Source organism: Pteropus vampyrus, unplaced genomic scaffold (genome assembly GCF_000151845.1).
Source record: "Pteropus vampyrus isolate Shadow unplaced genomic scaffold, Pvam_2.0 Scaffold144, whole genome shotgun sequence".
Taxonomy (NCBI): Eukaryota; Metazoa; Chordata; class Mammalia; order Chiroptera; family Pteropodidae; genus Pteropus; species Pteropus vampyrus.
This window is the reverse complement of record NW_011888925.1, coordinates 1,634,625-1,658,715: the sequence shown is the minus strand read 5'-3', so window position 1 is coordinate 1,658,715 and position 24,091 is coordinate 1,634,625. Positions and strand designations below refer to the sequence as shown.

The following is a 24,091-nucleotide window of genomic DNA, read 5'->3' as shown; positions in this document are numbered from 1 at the left end:
GATACGCACGCAAGATTTGTGTGTGCGTGTGCATGTATGTGTACATATATGATTACATGTCTACGTATGCATACATACGTAGACATGTAAAACTGATTTTCGGCCCACATGGTTCCTGGATTTTTCCTTCAGCAGCATTATGACCTGCCTGGCTCCATTTTCTGGCCTGAAGCCCCAGCCTCACCCTTGTCCCTTCCTAGAGTCGCACTCTGGGCTCTTGTCACTTGTTTACAAATGTAGAATGTTCTCTCAGATCTCCATGCCTTTGCTGTAGCCTCCTACTACCTGGAAAACTCTCCCTCCATCGTCCACTCCTATTCCTCTTCCTGGTTAGCCTCAGCTCAGACATCACTTCCTCCAGGAAGCTTTCTCTGCTCCATCCTTCCAACATCACAGGGTCCCTGACATGGGTCTCCAGGAGTCTGACAGTCAGCTCTTCTTACACTAGGACTTCACTGCTTCCTGAATGGCCTGTCTCCTTCACAACTCTTGGTGGCTGTCTTGTTCACCATTACAGCCTAAGGGAAACTTCTAGGACTTAAGTCATCTGTCCTCAGTGCCCAGGCACCGTGCCTGGGCACTGAGGCTCCCAAGAAAGGCTTTCCTAATCCATGAAGAAAAGTCAGGGTCAGGGTCTTCCTGTTTGGTTTTTTTTTTTTGGAAAAACTCCTAACCCAAACTCTTAGCACAACTCTGCCCACTGCCTTAAACCCGTCCTCTAGGGCCTTCTGGTGCTGGCAGGATTTCAAAACTTGTATGTGGATCTGGGGCCTGCCACCCTTCCACTTGTCCCTTCCCAGCCTCCTGTCTACCAAAAGGGTCTGAGGTAGCCCCCACAAAGGCCTTTTAAGCAACAGGACTGCCTCTGAAGTGTAAGCAATCAGGGTACAGTGCCAAGGTCCCCAAGAGAGTGATTCTAGACCCAGCTCCACCCAAACAAGTTACATAACTTTGAGCAAGTTGTTCACTCTCTCGGAAGGCAGCTATGCTCACCACTATACCACCAACACACATCATTCACTCTCCTGGGACCTGCACTTCCCCACTTTTAAAATAAGGGGCTGGAGATGAGCTCTGAGCATCTGTCCTGTGCAGACGGGAGGGCTTCGGTGCCTCTGCGCTCACAGGCCTTCCAACCCTGTCCCTGAGACCTGAGCAGGAAGTGGGCATGGTCTGCATGTCCTGAAGACCACATCCTGACCTTGGCTTACATAGGATCGACCTGCCAAAAAGTCTGGCCCCCTAGGTAAACCTCATCTAATGTGCCGCCACGTTGGACACCAGGCTCACACACTGGAAAATCTCTTCTGCTCAGGGCTGAAAATTTTAAAATTAACCTACGGGACTTCGAAACACTACAATCCTGAACTCAGTGCGCCCTAGGGAAGGATCCTTTCCCTCCCTAGACTTCAATTACCCAGTTTACAAGCTCCTCACCCTTCCCAGCCTCTGCATACCATAAACGTGGCCACGAGGCCCAGGGAAAGGCACCATGACACAGAGTCTATTAGCAGCAGGCCCCAGGGCTCCGTGGCCTCGGTCTGAACTGCTCTGAGTAGGTGCAGTGCCTGTTAGGGTCCGGCACACCTAGCACCTAGCACCTGCCCCACCTGCAGCATGACTCCCCAGCAGCTGGCTCCTCGGAGGGCTCCTGGGTGGGGGAGCTGCGTCCCATGGGTAGGTGACCCAGGAGGAGAAACTGACCTGGCAAAGCCCAGCAGCAACAGTTTCAGTTTCCCTGCCCAGAGTAGGGGAAGGGGGAGGCGGGTCCCAGCAGACCAGTCCAACGAGTCGTTTTTCTACCACCCTATACGGCTGCCGCCTTCTGCATCCGCTCAAAAACTGGAGATTCAAAAATCAGGTGGAGCTTTCACACCCTGAGTCACAAAGACCAAGGAATCAAGAAGAAAGGAGAAAATGGTCGGCCTTCTCACTCTTGCCCTATCCACAATGGTCCTGGAAAACGTGGTGCCCAATTTCCTCACAGCTGTTGGTCAATTCAGAAAAGCAAAAGATCTCCCAAGATGCTCAAAGACAAATCTGGGCCTCACCCTCGCCAGGCGCTGAGGTGGCGTGAATGCAGTCCTTCCTGGGCCGAGCGCCGGAGCCCTTCTCCCACTGTAACTGACGCTGGCCCGCTGACAGTGACACACGTGATCTCACCATCTGGGGACAAAATTCTCACCCCTCAGTGTACCTGCCCACCCATCGTAAAAGAGGAAAGGATGAGGCCAATTTAACCAGAAGCAACAATGTCACCACAGATACCATGGGCCAGAACTCAGCAAAACCAGGGGGGCTTGCCTTTCTGGCGCAGGTCCCTACTTCGGAAAGCCAGGCAGAGTTTCCTTAGCGGCGCATTCTCCCGAGTTCTTATCACAATCCAGTAATGGTATAAACCCTCTCCCTCATCTTCTCATCCTTAAAAAGTTCTTTTTGGTCATTATTACACTTCTTAAGATACCAATTAAGACTTGTGACTTATATGGCCAAAAATTGGATAGATGTCTGATTTACAAATCAATATGATCACACTTCCCCAAGGGTGGTTACAAGTGGAGAATAACGTCCATGTTATAATATTTCTTATTATTTCACAAATAATTGAGAGATGACCACACACAAAGCATCTGAAGACTGTAGGGGAGGAAAAGATACAGAGGAGGATAAAATCCAGCCCATCTTCCAAAAGAGTTCATTGTCTAGTAGAAGAGATAAGCACAAAGCACACAGTCTGATATGAGACAAAATCCAGGAACTAAAGTTACAGTCTACCTAGTCCCCCCAATTTGCTAGAAGTCTGTGGCTTTTGTTATTTTTCAGAAGAACCACAGGCTGAGAGCTCTGAAGATCCCAGGTCTCACTTCTAGCTGGGACCATGAGTGCTGTTGAGCTCTACCTAAAACTCCGTGGTTTCAGTGAATGGGGATGCTGGCCCATTGAGTTGACCATGGTGCGAGTCGTGTGACGCTGACGGAGGGAGACAACCCAAGGAGACTCACTGCAGAATCAATCGTTTAGCCTTCCTCACCTAACCCCCGTCGAGAAACTGGGGACAGGCCCAATACGCCAGCAAAGATGATAAGGAAAGAGAGTAAACAGTCAAAAAAGCTGCTCAGGACTCAAGTCATGGAAATGAAGTCAGAAAAAGCACCCGGCAATGGAACACAAGAGGAAAAGATTTGGAAGGGATTTCTTTTATAATTATTATTATTATTTTTGTCTACAGCACCTGGTCTTCCTAGGTGGTCTCCCATCCAAGTAATAACCAGGCCTGATCCTGCTTAGCTTCCGAGATCAGACTTTGGGCTTGTTCAGGGTGGCGTGGCCGTAGACCATGGACCGTGGCTCCACTGGGGCACAAACCCAGGACCTTCTGCATGCAGACACGCTAAGTGCTACACTATGGAACCCCGTCCTGGAAGGAATTTCTGAAGCCCTGCATCTGGAACCACCACATCTCGGTGCTGCCTGTGACTAGGCAGACACGTTTATACACTTTTCCTATTATTTCCCAATTGTTGGTTGTCAAGCCTGGTCTCCTTCCTTAACTGCCATTCAGTCAGTATCAGCTCAGTGCCCACCGATACCAGTCTTTAAGCGGTACCCTTACCCATCAGGCTACCAGCAGTGTCAGAGCGTTTTTGGAAGGTAGCAGGGAGGGACAAACACTCATTCCTGAAAGTATGTGGAAAGACATAACACTGCCTAGACAAATAGAGAAGATTCTATGCCATCTGAAAAGAAAAGAAGTCAGTTAATTCGGAGCCCAGGGATAAAGATTAAGGCTCAAGTCCTACTTGACTGGGGTAAAAAACAGCTAGCTAGTTCTATCTTAAAAATGGGAAAGGCTGGTGCTTGGTCTGTATCACCTCAAAAGAAAACCACTTCCTGAAATTAAAAAAAAAAAAGAAAAAGTAGGTGAGGGGGAATGGGAATTGGTTTGTTTAAAACCTTTCCTGTACAGTCAACAGCAGATTAGCTACACAAGACTCTTCTGGAATGGTCTGCCACGAAGAATTTTATAATGTAAGCATTCTGAATGCGAAACTGGGAGCTCAGCACCTAAACATTTATTATTGAGAAAAACCCTCACACCACAATCATAATGAAGGTTTAACATCAGTGTTTGACATTTTGTCATTAAGAGATTGGTTTTAATAGTGTGGATTTGGCAGCTTGCCCTATCGGCTGTTTCACAAGCAGTTTCTGTGGTTTTAAGGCAGGGTGTTTGCTTTTAAACACTATCTGAAAAATATATTTCAGAATAGGGTTAGACCATTCCAAGACAGAAGGAAGGAATGAAAACCAAACCAAATAAAGGAATCTGGTGCTACCAAACAGAAAGGGAGAACACCAGAGGCGCAGGGAGAAAAAGACATTATTCATCATCACCTGCACCCAAATGGCAACAAAAGCTGAGTGCTTCTTACTACCGAGTTAGAAAATAAGGACAGAGAAATGGCACCAAAGACATGAGCTTAATAAAGGGAAATCCCTATACAGATCTTCATCTCTCCAAAATAAACTTCCCCAGCTCAAATCTACACATTTATTCAAAAACAAAACAACCCCAGCAGTTCCACATCAATGCAAAGGACTGTCATTTAATCAATTAGCAGCCACACCTCTCTGCCAGTGTGATGTGGTAATTAAGGTAGATTTTTTTTCTCCCTGGGAATACAAGTACAGAAGGGCAGAGCCCCTATGGACCTAACCCATTATGACAGCCTTTTCATTAGCAAGAAAAGGCTGCCATGCGCTCTCCGAGGAGGCAGTGGCCCGCATCACTGAAGAATACCTGCGTGTGAACAGCAGCTACCTCTGTTGTTAGAAATGTGTCCAGACAGGAAACAGGGAGGGGGGAGAACCACTCGTGAGACAGCTGTGCTTGTCAAACTAATTTATGTGGACCTTGGTTTTTCCACTTTAACAAAAAGATGGGTTCTAAAATAATTTAGAAATGGCATAAAACTGTGATCTTGGAGAAATGAATCAGGTTTGAACACAAATACAATCATACAGTAGAACTGCCTCTCCCTGCTAGGGGAGCAGAGGGGCACATGTGGATAAGTGATGCTTAAATCAAGGGCAGCGGCTCACCTCTTTATCCTCACCCCACGGAGCTATCTTAAAGTAGGCTCGAAATTTTAGAACTTTGCTAATAAAAATCAAAACCTCTAACAGGATAAAAGAAAAAGCGCTATTGCCAGGGTGAGACGAACGAATAAATCAAACCATAAACTCATAAACTCAAGTTAACTGAAATTCCACAGAGGCGCACACGGCAATCACTCTCACTAAGAAACAACTGCAGATGTCTGGGCGGACCACATGCTTAGCTATGCAGACTAGCTTAAGGAGAGAGGTGAACCAAAAGGAAGACCAAACAGAAGCAAACAGGAGCTGGTGGTACTTTACACGGCAATGGGATAGAGAGACGCAGCAGGATGGCCAGAGTTCAGCTGCCAGTATTGTACTGGCAGGTCCCAAATGCACACTCTTAGCTCCGACGCTCGGTGTCCTTGGAAGTCAAGGCTACAAGCAAGTAGCTCTGGGGCTCTGCGTGTGTAAGTGGCATGTAGGTTGTCAAGAGAGAATGTTAGTTTCATAGGGATAACACGTACACAGTTAAAAACCACACACAAAAGCTTTCTTCTTTTTTCTTTTGTGTGGTGGAAAGGAAGAGCGCTTACAGAAAGAATCACGGCATTTCATGGGTGCCACAGTGCAGGGCAGTCAAATCTAGGAATCCAAACTGTTCTATGCTGTGGGGTGCTTACTACTTGTTGGTTACCTATGTTAGGTGTCAGGCCTCTGGCTTTTCTAAAGGAGTTCTTGAAATTCCAGAAGATGAAAAGAGATTCCAGAAGATGAAAAGAGATAAAGGGGAGAACAAGAAGCCAGGATTTTTTTTTTTTTTTTTTTTAAGTTTCCCACAGCTCTTATGTGGTGCAGTCAAGACCAGGGAGGTCAGCCAGAGAGCAGCATCTGCTGCATACATCTCCACCACTGGTGCCACTGTGACAATAGGCCAGTGAGGGCAGAAAGAGTCAGGCAGAAGTGCGCCCACACGACCCTAAAGCCAAGCCAGGAAAGACGCTTTTCCCCACACTGGCTGGGAGCTAATCCTAAGGAGCCTCTATCTTCTCGTGCCTGGACACAACCAAAGCCCGGACCAAGGACTCTGACACCCACACATATGCTGGACCACTTGGGCTTTTTACCTTAAACAAGTTATTCAACATTTCTGGGCCCTGTTTCCTTACCTGTAAAGTGGGGAAAACAATAAGGCTTACTATCTCACAAAGATTAAATGAATTGATGAATGTAAAACAGCTAAACAAGGATCTGGGACAAAGTGCGTGCTCAATAAATGTTAGCTGTTATTATGTCTACAGCTAAAGACACGAGCCTCAGGGCACACCATGAGTGGGAACTAGTCGGGGGTATTCTCTACTCTTCAAGTACTCAGTCCAGTCCCTTTAAGAGTTTCCCAGCCACTTGGAACAGAGTAATGTACTTAGAGGGCCATCCAGAAGGCACCGTTATTGAGTCACTGCCTTAGCTAATAGAGTGAACAAATCCCCTTTGAAAGCAAAAGTCTATCTTCCACACGAACCAGCGGCCGGAGAGAGAAAAAAAGCACATCAAGTTCAATTTTGGAATTGAAATGAAAGCCACATGTGAATCTGAAAAGAAATATGCTTTGTGTAAAAAGCACAGGATTATGGGACTTGCTGACTGAGGGGAAATGGACCTATAATCCTGCGAGTCTATATGTAGACTCAAACTGATATAGGTTAAGCACTTGATTAGTTCGTTTTTAAAAAAATGATTCCAATGAAAAGTGATCCTGAGGCAATGAGATCATTTAAAAAAATGTGCTTAAGGCTGTTCCAAGTGACTATTATAGAGAAGGCCCAAAGGTCTACTCTTAATGGTACTAAGGGAAGCTTTCAAAAGTCAGAGGTGCTACAGAAGTTGGAGGATGAGTACAAGCACAAGAACGAGGTCAAGAATGATAACAGTTTAGAACTATATATCCAATGCAATTTGATCTGTCTCTTAAAGACTCATAGAGCAACGATAAAGTTCACACGCTGTTACAGACACCAAATCTGCTAACCTCTGACAAGAGACAATAAAGTATACCTCCAGAAGTGTGGGATTTGGCAGGCGTTAAGAAACAGGGCTAACAAAAATTTAAGTACAGAAGAAATTGAACGAAGTGTGTAGGCTCTACAGCCACCTAGGACACAGCCTGTTGTGTGTTCTGGCTTAGCGACTGACTGGGGCCTACACGCCTTCAGCTATTGTAGGCACCAAGGTTCTTCAAGGTTAGAGGCTAAGCAAGCTTTGCAATTTTCAAATTTGGAATTGACCAATAGCCAACACATAAGCCTAAAAAAAAATCTACTGTCATAATGAAATCCAAGTAAGCCAAATGATCTTTTTAATGGAATAGAAAAAAAAAAAAAGGCCAATGCTCTGTATCAGGAGGAGGAAACAAGCCAACTTTGGTCAAAGTCCCTTGGGTCACTGAAAACCAGCTTCCTCAGCTAGAACAACTGCAAAGTAAAGCAGCAAGTGCCTTCCGGCAGCTCAGCCAGGACTCGGAATTGCAAAACAAAGGCTCATTATGAGGTCACAGCAAGTAACCAACCAATCAAGGGCAGGGATATCAACCCTACACTTGTCTACAAAAGTGATTCTCACAGGTCTGTCTGGAAACCCTCTACGCTCCTAATTATTAAGGATCTCAAATAGCTTTTGTTTATGTGGGTTATAGCTACTGCATTATAATGAAAACCGAAAAAATGTTAAACTATTAATTTATTTAAAATAATATTACTAAATACATTACAAGTCTTAATAACTATATTTTCCAACAAATCAATACATATCATCATAGTAAAATCAAAGTTAACTTTTAAAATGGAATTAAAGCTACAACATCGATGAGCCTCAAAAACATTACAATAAGTGAAATGAATCAGACACAAAAGAAAAACTACCGTATGATTCCACTTACAGGAAATATCTAGAATAGGAAAACTCACACACATAGAAAGTAGAATCGAGGTTGCCAGAGGCTGGGGGCAGGGGAGATAGGGAGTTATTATTCAACTGATACAGAGTTTCTGTTTGAGATAATGGGAAAAGTTCTAGAAATAGTGGTGATGGTTATATAACATTGTGAATGTACTTAATGCCACTGGGCTGTATGCTTAAAAATTATTAAAATATAAATTGTATGTTATGTGTATTTTATCACAATGAAAAAAAATGAAATTAACATTAAGAAGGCCATGAGAAAGTTTCAGACTACTGTAACTGAGGAACATTCTATAAAATAACTGACCAGTTTTCTTCAAAATTGTCAGCATCATGAATGGCATGGAAAGACTAAGAAATGGTCACAGATTTGAGGAAACTATGGAGACATGACAACTAAATGCAGTGTGAGATCCTGGACTGGACCTTGGAACAAAAAAAGCACATCCGTGGAAAAACTGATGAAATCTGAATGAGTTATATACTTTGGTAAATAGTATTATACCAAGAGTAATTCTTAGTTTTGATACACGCTCTATAGTTACATAAGATGTTAATATAAGGGGAAACTGGGTGAAGAACGTACAGGAACTCTCTGGAGTATTTCTGCAACACTTCTAAGTTTAAAATTATCTCAAAATTTAAAAAATAAAATTTAACTTTAAAAAACCTCACAAGGCCAATGCTATGTATTCAGAGGAGGAAATGAGCCAACTTTGGTCAAAGTCCCTGGGATCAGAGAACAAACTTCCTCGTGTTGCTAGGACCACAGCAAACCAAGGCAGCAAGTGCCTTCCTGAGGCCCAGCCAGGACTAAACGGGCTGGGAATTGCAATATAACCGTTTATGAAATTATCCAGAAACTGACCAACCAAAGCCAGGGAGAATTAACCCAAGTGTTGTCTACAATCACGATTCTTAGATTTTTTTGGTTTCAGAACCCCTTTGTACTATTAAAAATGATTGTCCCCAAAAGCTTTTGATTATATACATTATACCTATCAATATTTAATGCATTAGAAATTAATGAGATTTAAATATGTATCCATTCATTTTAAATAACATTAATAAACCCATTATATGTAAACATATTTTTAATAGAAAAACTATACCTTCCAAACCACAATTTCTCACACACCAAAGTCCACCCAATGAACTGATCTTATAATGCAAGCAAAACACAAGGCCAGACCAAAACCCCCCCAAAAACAAAAATACTAACAAACTAAAAAGAATAAAAGATTTTAAAAAGAGAAAATTAGAAAAAATGAGAAAATTTAAAAATAAAAGGGAAAATGAGAAAAAGAAAAAATTAAGGAAGAAAAAAAGAGGGGGAAAAGAATAAACAAACAAACCACAGATAAAACAACAAAAATAAACATCTCAGAAGGCCAGTGCTATATGTATTAGAAGGAAGTAAACTAACTTGAGTTCAAGGCTTTGAGGCTAAAGCAGAGATTATATAGGGGCTGGGAAGTATAAACAAGGCCTCTTTATAAAGTCATCACAAGAAACCAACCCAAGAGGGACTATCAAGTTTTGTCTACAACAGAGGTTTTCTCACTTTTTGGTCTCAAGAACTCTTTACACTCTTAAAAAAAAATTACTGGGGACTGCAAAGAACTTTTGTTTATGTGGGTTATAGCTATCCGAGAGTTAGTTTATTAAAAACCAACACTGATAATTTTAAAAAATATTTTTTATTAATTCATTTAAAATAACAGTACACCATTACATGTTTACACGAATAACCTATTCTTAATGAAGAAACTATGTTTTCTAAAACAAAATGTAATTCACAATGGGAGCTGCATTCTTTTACATTCTTGTATCTCTCTTTAATGCCTGCCTGAATGGGAGAGAGTCGACTTCTAAAATCTGCTTCTGCGTTCAATGTGTTTCAATATGTTGCTTTGGTTCAAAGATGGGGAAAAAAAAACTCACTTCACAAAGTTGGAAAATGGAGTTTAACAGCCATTCATATCCTGAGAATTTCCTTCTTTGATACTAGACCAAAACTCAACAAGTGGTAGTTTTTAAAGGCTAATTGCAATCTGAAATTTTATCAAAGTTTTGTGTACTTTTACATTAAAATCCATTGGTCATCTTGCACTCTCAATGGCTCTTTTACCCACTGGCAATTTGGAAAATAGTCCTCCATTGACTCATGTAGAATTTCCCAATACTGGCATTTCACACAATGTCAAAGAAAATCAGATTCCATTAATTTTACCACCAATCTCATCAAAAGAGTCTTTAACAAATGCAAACTTTCCAAAATTCTGATTTTCGCTTGAAAACTTGAATGTTATCACTGGCAAAGATGACACACTTAATTTGTTCAGTTTCAAGAAAATGTCCACAAAATACTCGAGTGTGAATAGCTATGGTGTGTCCATCATTGCTCTTTCAAGTAAAAACGATGATCCGTGCAGCTGGTTCTGCTCCCACACACACGTGTGCTTCCTTGAGCCAGCCCTGCACCACGTGCAGCCGCAGCGTTCCACGGACTCTGCATTTCACCACTCAGAAAAGAAATCTTTACTAGAGGGCTGAGCTTCATAAAAATTAATAATTTTTAGTGCTTCATCCAGGACATTCTTAAGTGAAAATGGCTTTTTTTTGTTAACCACTGGTGTGGAAGGAACGGAAGTCCAGGACACCGGCCACCAGTAGCCTGCGGCCGCTGCCTTGACTCATATAAGGGGCCAGCAGTTCTCTCTGCCGTTGCTGCTGCACCCACGGAGCAAATGGAAACGAAGTCATTCCAGGATAAACCATCGGAGTCAAAAAAGTTATTCAACTCTTTCATATTTATCACCACTTGTGTTGGCTGTTGAGCGTTCACGTAACAGAAAATATTCTTTGAAGCATAGCTGGTGCTGGTACAAGTTGAGCTATGTCTATAAATGTGCTCGTTGGTAAGGTGAAAGTAAAATTCTGTAAATAAGATATTAATTCAATCTGCATGTTTGCAGCTAAATCTTTAATTCGACAAGCGGTGGTAACAAGTGAAGTTGTGGCGGGACCCTGAAGCTAACTAACTTGTCATCCAGTGGGCATTCGGGAATGTCAGCTGTTCAAGACTTTTTTAGGCTCTCAGCTACTGGGTACGCCGTTCCAGCCGAAGCACTGTGATGACTTATCATATAAGGGGCTTCAGTGACTTTTTCATTTCTAGGTTGAAAAACTGGAATATGGAATACATTTTGGCTTTGAAGGAATAGTTCACGGTGTGTACACCTAAAACATTCAGTTCCTTTTTCTCTAAACTCGGAACGATGGGCCTTGCCATGATGCCGCAACTTAATTGGCACTGTACCATGCCATGAAAATGTTCTGTTGCGCAGACACAAGGTGCATTATTAACATCTATGAAGCTGAGAAGACAGGTTTCATTGTGATTTCTTTTTTTTTTCATTTCTTATTTACAGTTTTGCCCAGTTTCTCTGAGTAGATGCCTCCCTTTTACTTGTTCATACATCCATTTCAGTAAATAGAGGTGACAGTTAGTTATGTGTTGAGAAAGCACTTCTTCTAATCTCCCTTTTTAAGCCAACAATCCATCCTTAAATATAAGAGAAATATTATAAATTTTCTTCTATTTTTAGATAAAACAGAATCAAGTGCTAAAATAAGTTGTAAATGGTTTAGAAATGAGAAGTTTTCCCAAGGTTTTACATGTACTTACTTCTTATGTTTCCTTGAAGGTGCCAGGAAAATGCTGGGATTTTGAAATAATAATTTATTGAATAATAATGAGGTTTGCAGAGATTACAGATACAACCAAAGAAAGCTATTAAGGGCACAGTAGAAGTACTGAGAACAAACTGCGTTCATCATTGAAAACGCTCTTATTTATGCCTTAAAGTATTATCTTAAAAATTCTAGAAAACACAAGAATACAGAAACACACATTTCATTCACAAAGAGTGATGATGTCAACACACATCATTTAGCCTCTGGGAAACTCCACTGTACACTGGTAAGAGAGTGAGTGGACAAAAAAGGCAAATACTGCATTAGTGTTATAATGTAATAATTCTGACTTCATGTACCACTGAAAGGGTCTTAGGGACCCCCCGGCGTCCCCAGACCACACTTTGAGAACCAAGTTCAATACTGCACTACCGAAATTAACAAGTGCCTCCTCAATTTTCTCCCAAGACAGGGTCTAGAGTTATGGCATTCCTGATAGGCCAGAGGAAACAGCTTAGACCCTGTCACCAGGGAAACTGGGATGTCCTCCCTAGTAAGTTATCAGGTTGCCAAGCCTGGCTTTACTGAGGAAGGTGGGTCTAGAGACATAAAAAGAAAATGTTTTCTAAAGCAGTGAATCCTTAACTTTACAGAAATCAGAGGAATAGGAGAAAGACAGGACTGGGTGGTTCTGGGATTCTATACATGAAGGAGATCTCAGACTATCAAAATTCCCCTCCTGAGCTACGCCACAAAAGAGGCATAGAAACAGGTAAGGCAGAGTGGGACACAGAGATGAAAACCCTATATATGGCGAGTGATAATGAAGGAAGGGAGTTCAAAGAAACCAAACCAAAAAAAAAAAAAAAAAAGGAAGTGAGACAAGGCAGCAGAGGGGTCAAAAGGAAGAGGAAAATACAGTGAAAGAAATATTCCCTGCTGAGCTCTGAGGCAACACTGTTACCTTTCCCCCTGGCCACAGATGCAATGTGAAAAAACTGCACAACTTTCTTGCTATTCTGACCAGGTATTCAGGCTCTAGCAGTGGCCAGCAATGAAGATGAACAAGGAACCAACTGAGACCAGAATCTCAGCCCCAAATTCAAAGTCCACAAACTCACAGGAGCAGCTGAGAAATAGCTGCCACCCTTCCAGGCCTCACAAAGGGGAGGCTTTCTTCTCACTTCAGAGGAGCCAACAGAGGTAACAGGAACCTGCCCTTGAAGGCCTCTCTGCTAGTGAAAAAGGAACCTAAAATCATTAGCTGCTAAGTTCCCGTGTGGTCTTTAAGAGACACAGGGAGCTTTCTCCTGGTGCCAAAGGTAAATACTGCACTTGAAGAAAGGAACAGGATGAAAGAAATCCCTGCCCTCTGCAGGGCCTCCTCCCACACTCGGAAAAGCCTATGCTCTGGTCACTTTGGATTTGGCCTTCCGGCCATAGATGAGGCTGCAGATCCACCACTATCACCAACATTCGAGACACAGAAATATGGGCAGGCAGATGGTAGTGTGGCTTTTTTTTTCTTTAATCAATAAAAATGGCCTAATATTGATACTTATAAATAAATGAACTATCTTTTTTTAAGTGCTCTCGAAATAAATCTTTCCAACAGCATTCTATTTTCTTTCAGATAGCTAATTAGTAAAAATAAATAATATAAATTATAAAAATTTTTTTAATGCTAGAAAAAGCACCTATGGGACCCCAATGGCTGGAAGAGACTAAAAGTCTTGTGATCAATGACAGAGAAATTCCAGTGTATAGCCCTTACACCGAACGGTACTCAGAGAAAATCCACTAAGCTGCTCAACTGGAACAGCGATGATGATTACGTCCTGCCAAGCACTATTCTAAGTGCTTGACAGTCATAAACTCTATTAACACCCCCAACAACTACACTTATAAGATAGGTACTATTATTACTCCTTTTTTTTTTTACAGACGAGCAAACCGGCCTAGAGTTGTTAAATAAGCCCAAGGTCACAATAGGGGCTGACCCAAGATTCCAATACAGGGAATCAAGCTGCAGAGCCTGCGCTAATCACAACAAAACCACTCACTCAAGTCCAAAAGCGCTGGGATCTCCTTTCAACTCTGTCATAAGCTCGACTCAATCGGAAGCTATGCTAGACCAAGAGGGCCTAAGGAGGCCCACTTCCTGTGACTGGAGAACCAGTAATTCTAACTCTTGTGGGCAAAAACAAAGCAATAAGCCACAAGTGCTACCAACACTACATGCAAAAACAGTCAAATGATGGCCATCTGTGGACGGGAAGTGGGGAAGTGACAGGGTGAGGAAAGGCCGATAGACCCTTGGATCTAAAGAAAGTGAAGGAAAAAGGGGGCTACTCTCCATACAGGATTATCAGTAACCAAAACAAAACCCCCAGCAAAATGGCGCTCAGGAGAAGCAATGAATAAATATCTCATTGCAGTAGCAACAGGAGCAGTCTGCGTGCCCGGAAGGACAGGGCATGGGCTGGAGCTGTTAGCAGGTAGCCTTGCTCACTCATTACCGAACTTCCAGACTTGGGAGTTTTCTTAGTGGGAGACCAGGAAAACAATCCTGCTACATTAGCAGCACTGAGGGTCGCAGGAGCCTCAGAATCTGCTGTGTCCTTTCTTTACTACTGTTGAAGAAGTGCCAGCATGTGGTGACTGATGCCTCCCACCTTTCCTACAGGTACCTTGATCAGGGACAAACTCAAACTGTTCCCCATGCTGAAGTACCTGCTGAGCTGCCAAAGACCAAACACTACTCTCTCCTTTTTTCTTCCCCTGCAGGCCTGGACGGACAGTCCCACAGCACCGAGCCAAAAGGTCTGGGGTCCCACTGGGTTTAGCAGGCAGATCACGACAGCCAAGAGTCAGGAATCCAGATTCCCTTCCAGATCCACAAATGGGGAGCCAATCACAGACCCAGTCCCACCCCCCACCCACCCCCTACCCCCAGCCAGGGTGAAGGCCTTTTGCCAAGCTGGGAATTGCCAGGGGAGCCCAAGCAAAGGAGCTGTATCTTTGAGCTTAAGGTCAAAAGTGTATAAGGCAAAGTTACCTTGAGGTGCGTGTGGTGTGGGGAAAGCCCACTCGCGTGGAGAGGCCCAGCTCAGAGACCCATTCAGCATTAGGGGGAAGGGGTTGTTTACAGACTCCGGCCAAACTTACGCCTCAATGAGCAGAGCCCCAGAGGAGGCAGACCTTTGTATTGCCAACTTCCCAAAGAACACAGAAAAATAGGCCGAGGCTGCTCAAAACCAGCTTGACTGGTTCTACAGAGAAGCCTCTGGTCTACTCCGCCTTCCTTATGTTAAAAAGAAAAAGGTGGCTTGGAGCCAGCCATTAAACACACCCCTCCTCTCCTCCCTCCCTCTCCCTCTTCCCCCACCCCACGCGGTCCCTCAGCATTCACCTACCCACCAACATCAGTGTCTATCTCACCCTATCTCCCACCAAACTTGTGATTCTGCGGCTTTATAAGCCTAAAATTAATCATTTTGTGCAGAAAAATAAATACATCTGTTTTTGTTCTTTTCACTATTTTCTAATGAGAAATGTAAGGAATAAACGTAAGTGGGGGAAATGAGTGCCAACCCAAAGACACACATTTGTGGAGAGAATTCCCCACAGTGACCGAGAAACTTCAAACACTCTAGACAAAAACAGACATTTAGATGAAGGGATCCAGCCTATTTATTCCCCCTAAAAAGGAGCAGGTCTAATGGGCAAGAGAAGGAATGGGGATCCCGCCTCCTCCGGGAAAGAAATGGAAACCAAGAGAGTAGATTCTCCCTTGGTGTCGTTTCAGAATCAGATGTACCATCTCGACGACGTCTAAGAGGCAGTAGTGACATTCAACGGGTTGTGGGTTGGGGTAGTGACAGTCTGCTCCAAGACCTAGAACTTTCAGAGTTGACAAGGGGTAGATGGCCTCTTCCCATGCCAGAAGTGGAAAATCGGTGGTTTCCTCCCCCTCGCTGTTTGTAAGGGCTTACTTTTCCCTTTGCTGAGACAGAAGGAGAGATGCATAGATAACACTTCGGTGACTCACTCATGTTTGATCAAGGCTGAGAGAAAGCCTGGAGAATCCAAGCTTCAAGTGCAAAATGTACAAATACTGGAATCCCCTATCAAAAGAAGAAAACTCAGCTACCTATCTGATTTGTCATTTCTCTGAACTTCTGCTGAAGGACAAAAGGCCAGGTATAAACTCCACCCACTCTGTCCCAATGCCTCTCAATTTTTGCTTTGACAGGAAAGTGGCAAAACTGGCAGCACCATCACAGCTAAGAGAAAATGAAACCCTTTCCACACCTTCTCTCAAAGTCGAGGCCTAGCGGCCAGTCTTCAGCTTAACCAGGCAGAGGGACTTAGGGCCAGACCCAGTGACTGCAGGAAAGCCTCGCCAGGCAGACCCAGGGAAGGATAACCACCCTCCTCACCCTTTCCATCTGCTAGGTTACTTCATCCCAATCCATTAATGGGTTTCAAAGTGCTGCTGGGGGGAGTCCATTTAGAAGAGACACAACCGTGGGGCCAAAGGTGTTGCCCAGCCCCCATCCCACTTGTCGATAATGGGCCACGAAGTCTGAGGCTTGGCTGCACTCTAGGCATAAAATATTCATTCACGTTGACATAATATATATGTAGAAAAGTCATGGAAGCTCCTGGGAGGACAGAAATGCCAGACAGGTGGCTAAGTGCTCGATGGGAAAGAGTTCATGACGGTGCTGAGTGAGTACTGGTCCAATGCCTGACGAATGGCTTGTTCTGTCCCAAGGAGAAGTCTAGTCTGAGATGCTTTTGACTCCCAAGACATCTAACCATGCAGACTTCTCAGGCAAACAAACTCTCAACCTTTTCCTATCTCACAGGCATCAACTCTGCTTGAGACATTTACACTGAAAAAAGCCTAGGGCCCAATCTTTGGTCACCACTGGAAAGATTCGAATATCCCTATGCAAACTTCAGTTTAGCCTGAAGCAGGCCAAGTTTCAATGACTACTTTGTAGCCATCTGTTTAGCTACTACTCAAAATCCACAGATTAGGGAGAAATTATTACAATTTACTAGGTAGTTACCTTTACTGGGTTCAAAGGTATGGCAATTCTATGAACTCCAGGGACTCCTAAAGCCCTTACTCTAACGACACCTCATTCCTGATTTCTAGAGCCGAGCGGAAAATGAGAATATGTGGTCTGACATTCACCCACATCCCTGACCAGAAGGCAGCACCGCCAAGGAGCCCCTGGGCCAGAGTCAAAGGGCAGAGGTCAGATTCAGCACCCAGAGCGGAGTCGTGCACAATTCAACTCACAGGGCATGGAGCGAGAGTTAACCATGCTCTGTACTAGGTGACGCTAAAATCAAATTGTTCAGTGCAACATGCAGCCAGAACCGACCCTGGGAGCCAAGGGTTCCCTGTGGCTGGAGTGGCTCAGCTGTTCTTTACAGGATCCTAAATGTTAGATTTGCTCTATTCCCTTAGACTCCCAAACTCTGAGAGAATGAACAATGTCACTCATTCCCTAGAAGAATGACAGTAATGGCCTCCTCTGCCCACTGTAGCAGAAGTGGGGTGGGTAGTGAAGGCTCCTGTTTCCTCTCAAGAGCCACGTCTGGTGGCTCCTTAGGCCCAGAGGTGGGGCAGGCCTGAAGCCACGCAGCCCCTCTACCAGGTGCTACAGAAAGCTCTAGGCAGCAGCAGGTGAACTCTGGAAGCCTGACCCCTCTCCACACTTGCCTATAACTGCGGCCGTCTGGACAACAGTCATCTTGCTGATTGCTGTCACCACTGCCAAGCCTCCAGGCCAGAAGAGCCATTTGGAAAAGTGAACAGAAAGCTCAGCTCACAGACTAAGAATCCCAAAACTACCAGCCCCAGGTTACAACCCTCCTTCTGCAAAAGGAAGATGAGTCTATGGCTGTGAAAAAGTACATCTGGAATCAGGTGTCACAGAAATCATCTTAAAGACAGGGCCTAACTTTCTTTTATCTCCTACTTTCACTCTTAGAAGCAGAGTCAACAGCAAACAGGCAAACTCCCTGCAACACAAGGTTTATTTTTATGCTTCAACATTTTCTGTGTGTGTGTGTGTGTGTGTGTGTTTGTGCGTGCGCGCGCGCGCGCATTTAATTCAATGTGATCAAAGAGCTCCTGGAAACAGCTTCTCATCAGCCACATGTTTTAAAGACCGGGGAGAGGAAAAGCAAAAAGAGACTGGAGCTTGAAGACAACAGTGGAGTTTGTTTACCTATTTTCTGGTGAAACCAGTTCAAATAATTTAAAGTGATAGAGGACCTTTGCGGGGAAGGAATCAGCCCAACCAAATCCCTTGCTTTTTTGCTTTTTGTGTCACAGCATTAAGACTTGCTGCAATGACCGAGCTTCCGTGACTACTTCAGCTAGAATTACAACGGGACCAAAAGAGCTTTCTTGATCTCACCTAGTAGCAGGATCCATTCTAAAGGAGGCCAATGCTTCCGGTGTCCCTGGTCTTGTAACCAAAGGAGCTGCTACTTGTCTTGTTTCTTATTTAAAAACATACGGGCACCTGCCTGTAATAGGTGTATCCAAGGCTTACCGAAGTCCGCACTTTTACTGGGATAAGACTTAACATCAAGTCAATGGCGAGACTGGCTACCGCGAGAACAACAAAAGCTATGAAGTGGTTCACGGGAACCTTAAGTCCCTAAAGAGTAGAAACGAGACGAGTAATTCATAATTTGGAATAAGATGACAACGTATGCAGCCACTGCTCTGGGCAAAGTTATCAAAGAGCAGCTTACATTCCCAAATGGCTTGCTGATTACTGCTATCATAACCAACGAGTATACATCCAAGTTCCTACTATGTACTCAGCAGTATGCTAGGCATGGAGGGACGAGAAGACATCAACACACATATCTCAAGAAAAAGCGCATGGCATGAATATTTACATTTCGTAAACAGCACAAAGGAAACACACAAAGGCAGTCTGTTACTCTACTTCGCTCAACACAATGCCCCCCACAGCCTAGCTGAGAGTAGGCACTCCACGGCCACTCCCCAAATGCCTAAAGGTGCCAGTCAGTCACTTGGCTTCTTCCTACCAGCTCATAATCAACAGTCTGGGAAAGTTCTCTGGTTAAGCAGGGTTTACCTGCTAAAACAAAAGTTGTGATAGGAAAAGGAATTCAACAGGCAACCTCAAGAGGGCCTCGAGAAAGTGGTTCCCAGTAAGGAGAGAAACAGGTGGCAGGCAAGGGAGCTGGTGAGGTGCAGACCATGCTCCTAAGACCTCAGTCCCAACACATGCAGAGCCAGCTACCAAACCCAGCGATGAAACGGAAATCATCCCTCCCTCCCTCCATCCCTCCCACTCAACTCCTGCTTCACCCTCAGCAGCCATCAATCCATCAATAATGCAAGGGTCAACCATGGTACAGAAAAACTCGGTCCAGAACGGCTTGCGAGTTCCTGACTGCCCAGGTGACAGCAAGGGGGTAACAAAAGAGAAAAACTTAGGACGGATTAAAAAAAAAAAGATTTTTCAGAGAAGGATGTTAACATGCAAGAGAATACAGCAATGGTTCCACTGGGCGACAAAGAAAGACAGGAACAAAAGGAAAACATAAAAGGATGCAAAAAGGACTGCAGCCCCAGGGAAGGAGGGCTCCTTTCTCAAGTCGAGTTTCTCGGGCCTAGTAAAGTTCTCCACCAAGAAGGGTGTGACAGGCAGAAAATAGTCCACGAAGCAAGGGACACTGGAGATGGTGAAAGAAAGGGGAGGGGTGGAATGGGGACGCCTCTCAGCTCAGAGGTGAGATGACACAGAAAAGGCAGTGATTGTCAGGATGAGGGGGACCGAGCAGGGAGCATGCGAAATGCCTGGATGGGAAGTTACGAAGACTTGTCCAAAGGAAGGGATGAATAGGGGCATGTGTGGGAAAAAGAAATATGTGAAGAAGACAAGAGACTAATATGGAGATGAAAAGCAATCCTGATTAAGAGGCATAGTAAGGAACACGGGGTGAGGGTAGACAAACTGGAAGGGAATAAGCAAAGAGGAAGACACTATGAAAAGTGAAGATCCAGGAGTGAGCACGCCAGCAGGTACCACGGTTTGCGCTGCAGTACAAGAAGGCAAAAGGGCAAGGACAGTGACGGAGGGAGGCCCTGGAAAGGACAGAGCAACAGGTTGTGTTAATGGAGTGGGCTGAAAGAGCAGCGTCTATCCCTTGGTGGAAAGTGCCCAGGGAGAAGGCTGGCAAAGCGCTCACAATGAGAAACAGAAGGCCGAGAGACTTAAAGGCCAAACCCCCCGGAGAAGAGAACATGTGGGGATCCAAAGACTGAAGGGAGTGATGACTGGAACCCCAAAGACAACCTGTGGGAAAACTATGCGCATGACAGCTGTATAGGAAACACGGAAGCAACAAATGCCAGCGTGAAGCACCAGGGAGCTCCTGGAGAAAAGAAGGGAAAGTGATGAGCAAAGAGTAGGCGAACAATTTGGAAAGGTGATGAGGGTGGAGCTGGTGGGTTGCAAGCAAGAGGGAGAACACAATTTGGGAAAAGCAGCAGCAGGGTAAAAAAGCTGGGGAACTGGAAAGGGATAGCGATCGAGAACACACTCCAGGCAAGGACCCTGAGGGTGATAATCAGGGACCGGGAGAACCGGTGCGGACGGAGGCGAAAAGGCTAGAGAGATAGAAGAGGTGGACAAGGATCTGGGGCAAATCGCTGGGTGCTATCCGAGGAGTAGGAGGGTGGCTGCTTTAAGCATGGGTGGAGGAAGACCAGAAAGGCCCCTGAGAGAAAAAGGGAAGACAAGGGGAAGCTGGGGAGGTAACACGGAAGAGCGCAGGAGGGCGGTGAGGAGAGAACGGGGCTGAGCAGAAAGACAAGTGTGTAGCCTGGAGTCAGGACGAGGTGGGTCCCAGGACAGAACTCGGAGGGGGATGTGCGGAACCGAGAGCCAGATGACAGGGCAGCCGAGGCTTGTAGGATGGCAGCAGGGGCACGAGGTGAGCAGAAGAGGGAGGAGGCTCTGCAAGGTGCAGGGGCCCAACCAGGGAATTCGGGGAGCCCTCGGGGCTCCTTACCTGCTCCGTGTCCCTCTCGTTCAGCGTGGGTAGGGGGGTCCGGGCGCTGGACATGGCGCCGGTATCTCAGGGGAGGGAACCGAGAAGCTTGAAGGAAGGGAGGGAAGGGAAGGCGCGGAGCCCGGTCGGGCGGGGCTTCTCACAGCAGGGGCACCCGCCGCATGGGCCACGGCCGGGGGTGCGGGGAGGCCGGGCAGCCGCTCACGCCAGCCCGGGGATGCGCCGCTCGGGCTAGGCCGCGCCGGCTCCGAGCGGCTCCGGACCGCACCCCCCCGACCCCCGGCTGGGCTGTGCCGCCTTTCGGCCGGGCCGCGCCGCTCCGCCTACTCTCTGCCGCCGCAGCCGGCCGCCTGCCTCGCTCCTCCCCTGCCCTCAGCGGCACTGCTCCGCGCCCGGCACACAGGCAGCCGCCGCTGGACCTGCTGCTCCCAACATGGCCGCCACCACCGCCGGCCCTCGGCTCTTTCCGCCGGCAGCAGCCGGAAACATCCGAAGCTGCCAGGAACGGGAGGGGGGCACGCCTCCTCCTCCTGGCCACGGACTACGGGTGAATTCCGGAAACACCCGAAGAAGGTAAGCTCTGGAGACCCGCGCGCCTCCTCGATTCCGAAGACCAAGCTTCGGCTCTGTTTTCGGAAATCCACGAAGCGACTCCGGGCACTCCAGCCACGCCCACAGGCCGTTCCCCACCCACTTCGAGATGGCTCTCGGCAGTTTCCGGAAACACCCGAAGCCGCTCCGCGTGCAGGGAGCCGGCCACGCCCCCGCTCCGCCCCTGAGCCGACAGCGGTCGTCAGCCATTTCCGGCAACACCCGAGGCCTGGCGAGCCCCGGGTCATTCCCTCGGGTGATACCGAGTCTGACTCCTCGTTTCTTTCCGGCAGTTTTCGGCTATTTTCAAATCTTAGACAGGGAGCGTGGATCGCCAGTGCGTGTTATTATTTGACTAAATAGAAAATAAGGCTGTTAGCCGTCCCTGCGATTGGCATCCTTTGGTTCTAAAGCAACTTCCCATCTGCGTGTCCCTTCGTTGTCTATCAGCTCATAAAATCCATCTCGTTTAACATCCAACTTGTCTATCAACATGTGTGTCACCTGTCAATGTTCAAAATAGCACAAAACAACATCACACTATGAAATACTGAATCATGCCAGTTATCTTTTTAAATATTGCAAGCTAAGGCAGGAGAGACATTCTCATCTTAATTCATATTCCAGTTATCCTTTCTAAGACAAAGAAACTCATGGCAAAGAAAAGAAACACTGGCTTAAAATAAGAATTCTTCAGGATGACACAAACAATGGCTCCCTGAAGAAGTTCCTTTCCTTCCCTGAGCCTCAGTTTCCCCATCAATAAAGTGAGGTAATTGGATTCATGAGCTCTGAGGCCTCTCTCATCTTTGGAGAGCCCCTGACTCTAACAGATAAAGTCGATGTGGCAACCTGGGTCCACTCTACACTCTCTCCTAGATTGTCTCACCAAGGAGAGGCAGTAGGCTGGTCTGATTCCTGTGGCTACAAGCTACCCCCATCCATCCTACTCTGGACATGTTGGAACTTGCCACCCCATCCCAGAGCTCAAAAACAGCTTAAGGTGGGCAGAAGCCAGAGTTCCCACAAGAGCCAGAGACCAGGCTCAACCAACAAGTTCTCAAAGGTACAGGAGCAGAGAGGTCCCGGGGACTGTGAGGCAAAGTGCTTGTTGGACCTCTGACACTTGATTTCCAACTCCCAGCTACAGAGCATCTTGAGCAGACCCCCTGGCCACGAAATACATAGAGATACCAGAGAAATACATAGCTAGATAGTAGAAAGTACTTCCTAAGGCAACAGGTACCGTCTACAGCCCTAGTAATGCCCAGGCTCCAGGACACTTCTTCATGCCCCACCGCAGCTCCATTTGGGCACCCAGCCATGGGGGAAGAAGTTGGTGAAGAATTGCAGAAGGAGGTGAGTATGAAAGAGAGGAAGAGGTGAAGACAGTCTATTCCATTCCCTCCACCCCCCAGTTCATCCTAAAAATCCCTGAGAATGATCTGCCCTCTGCTGGCCAGCAGGAGATACACTGCCAACTCCTGTGTGGGATCTCATCTCTAAGGCTTGGATCCAGAAAGAATAGAAAAAGGAAGTAGTTGGAGAAGTAAAGGAAGGTGCGCTCAGGAGTCTTCCCAGGCGCATGCTCCAGTCTAAGTAAACTCTGTCTCCTCCATGCTTCTACTCACTCAAATTCTCACCCCTGCCCTCTGCCCCTTAGATTCACCCATACCCCACCTGTCCCCTCCTCTTCCTCACTCTCTCTCCACACAAGAAGGCCTAAATGGTCTACCTGCCTAGACTTCCTCCGACCTACCCCACCAGACATGCTAGAATAATCTCCCTAAAGTCCGACTCCAATTATATCTCTGTTCTGCTGGAAAGCTCTCAGTGGCCCCCTTGTGGGATAGGCAGGGCTGGCTTTATGGGCCTATGACCTGTGCAATCACACAAAGCCCTACTCTTAGAAGGGCCTTGAGCTTGATTTAATGCTCTGCTGTCACTCTCTTAAAATATTTCCCAAGGGGGCCCTGTGTTTCCATTGTGCACTGGACCCTACAAATTTTGTAGCTGCTGGTGATAGGAAATCCTTTAGCCCGGATCCAAAGTTTTGCACAGTCTGGCCTCAACTTACCTAGCTAATATCCTCTCTGACTAGGTATCACTTGTTGACACCTCCCTCCAGATCCTGCCCTGCCCCCAAGCTCTACCACCTTCATGCTTCTATCCAGGCTGATCAATTGCCAGTTACCTACCTCAGCTCCCAGGTGTACTTAAAGATCCAGTTCAAGTGTCACCTTCTCAAATTCCTAAAACCACCTACTTCTCCTCAGAGATTAATTATATATTGCCATACATTTACCCCTCTCTAATTTGCAGATTCATTCATCCGCAAATCTCTGTTGAGCACCTACAATGTGCTAGGCACCATTCTAGTGTCTTTGGGTATATCAGCGAACAAAATAGACAATGATCCCCACCCTCAGGAAACTTACCGCTCAACTGAGGAAAAACGATAACCAACATACTACTAAGTATTAAACGCCATGGGAAAAAAATAGAGCCAGCTATATAAAGGGGATCAGAATTGCAAGGGTGAGGGGGCGGAAAACGAGTTGCAATATTAAGGTGGTCAGTATAGGCCTCACTGAGAAGGTGACACTTGAGCCAAGACTTGACAGAGGTGAGGGAATGAGCTCTACGGGTATTGGGG

The 24,091-nt window shown here is 45.8% G+C and overlaps 1 protein-coding gene and 1 long non-coding RNA gene across 8 annotated transcripts in view; both read right to left on the bottom strand.

Moving 5' to 3' along the window:
- The window catches only part of MARK2 (microtubule affinity regulating kinase 2), a 52,969-nt gene extending 31,481 nt beyond the window's left edge, over positions 1-21,488 (bottom strand). For 2 of the 7 annotated variants that reach the window (XM_023535839.1, XM_011368694.2), the window contains exon 1: positions 20,845-21,487. In XM_023535839.1, the coding sequence (XP_023391607.1) occupies positions 20,845-20,898 (54 nt within the window). In that variant the 5' untranslated portion in view covers positions 20,899-21,487. Of the gene's footprint in view, positions 1-20,844 lie in introns of all 7 variants that reach the window. The other 5 variants (XM_011368699.2, XM_011368698.2, XM_023535838.1 and 2 more) reach the window with 4 other exon arrangements.
- Positions 9,740-14,656, bottom strand: LOC111744964. The gene is made up of 2 exons (XR_002782430.1): positions 11,750-14,656; positions 9,740-11,626 (listed from the first exon to the last, which is right to left on the bottom strand). It is a non-coding gene; the product is annotated as an uncharacterized LOC111744964 (long non-coding RNA).
- Positions 21,489-24,091: the final 2,603 nt, after the last annotated feature.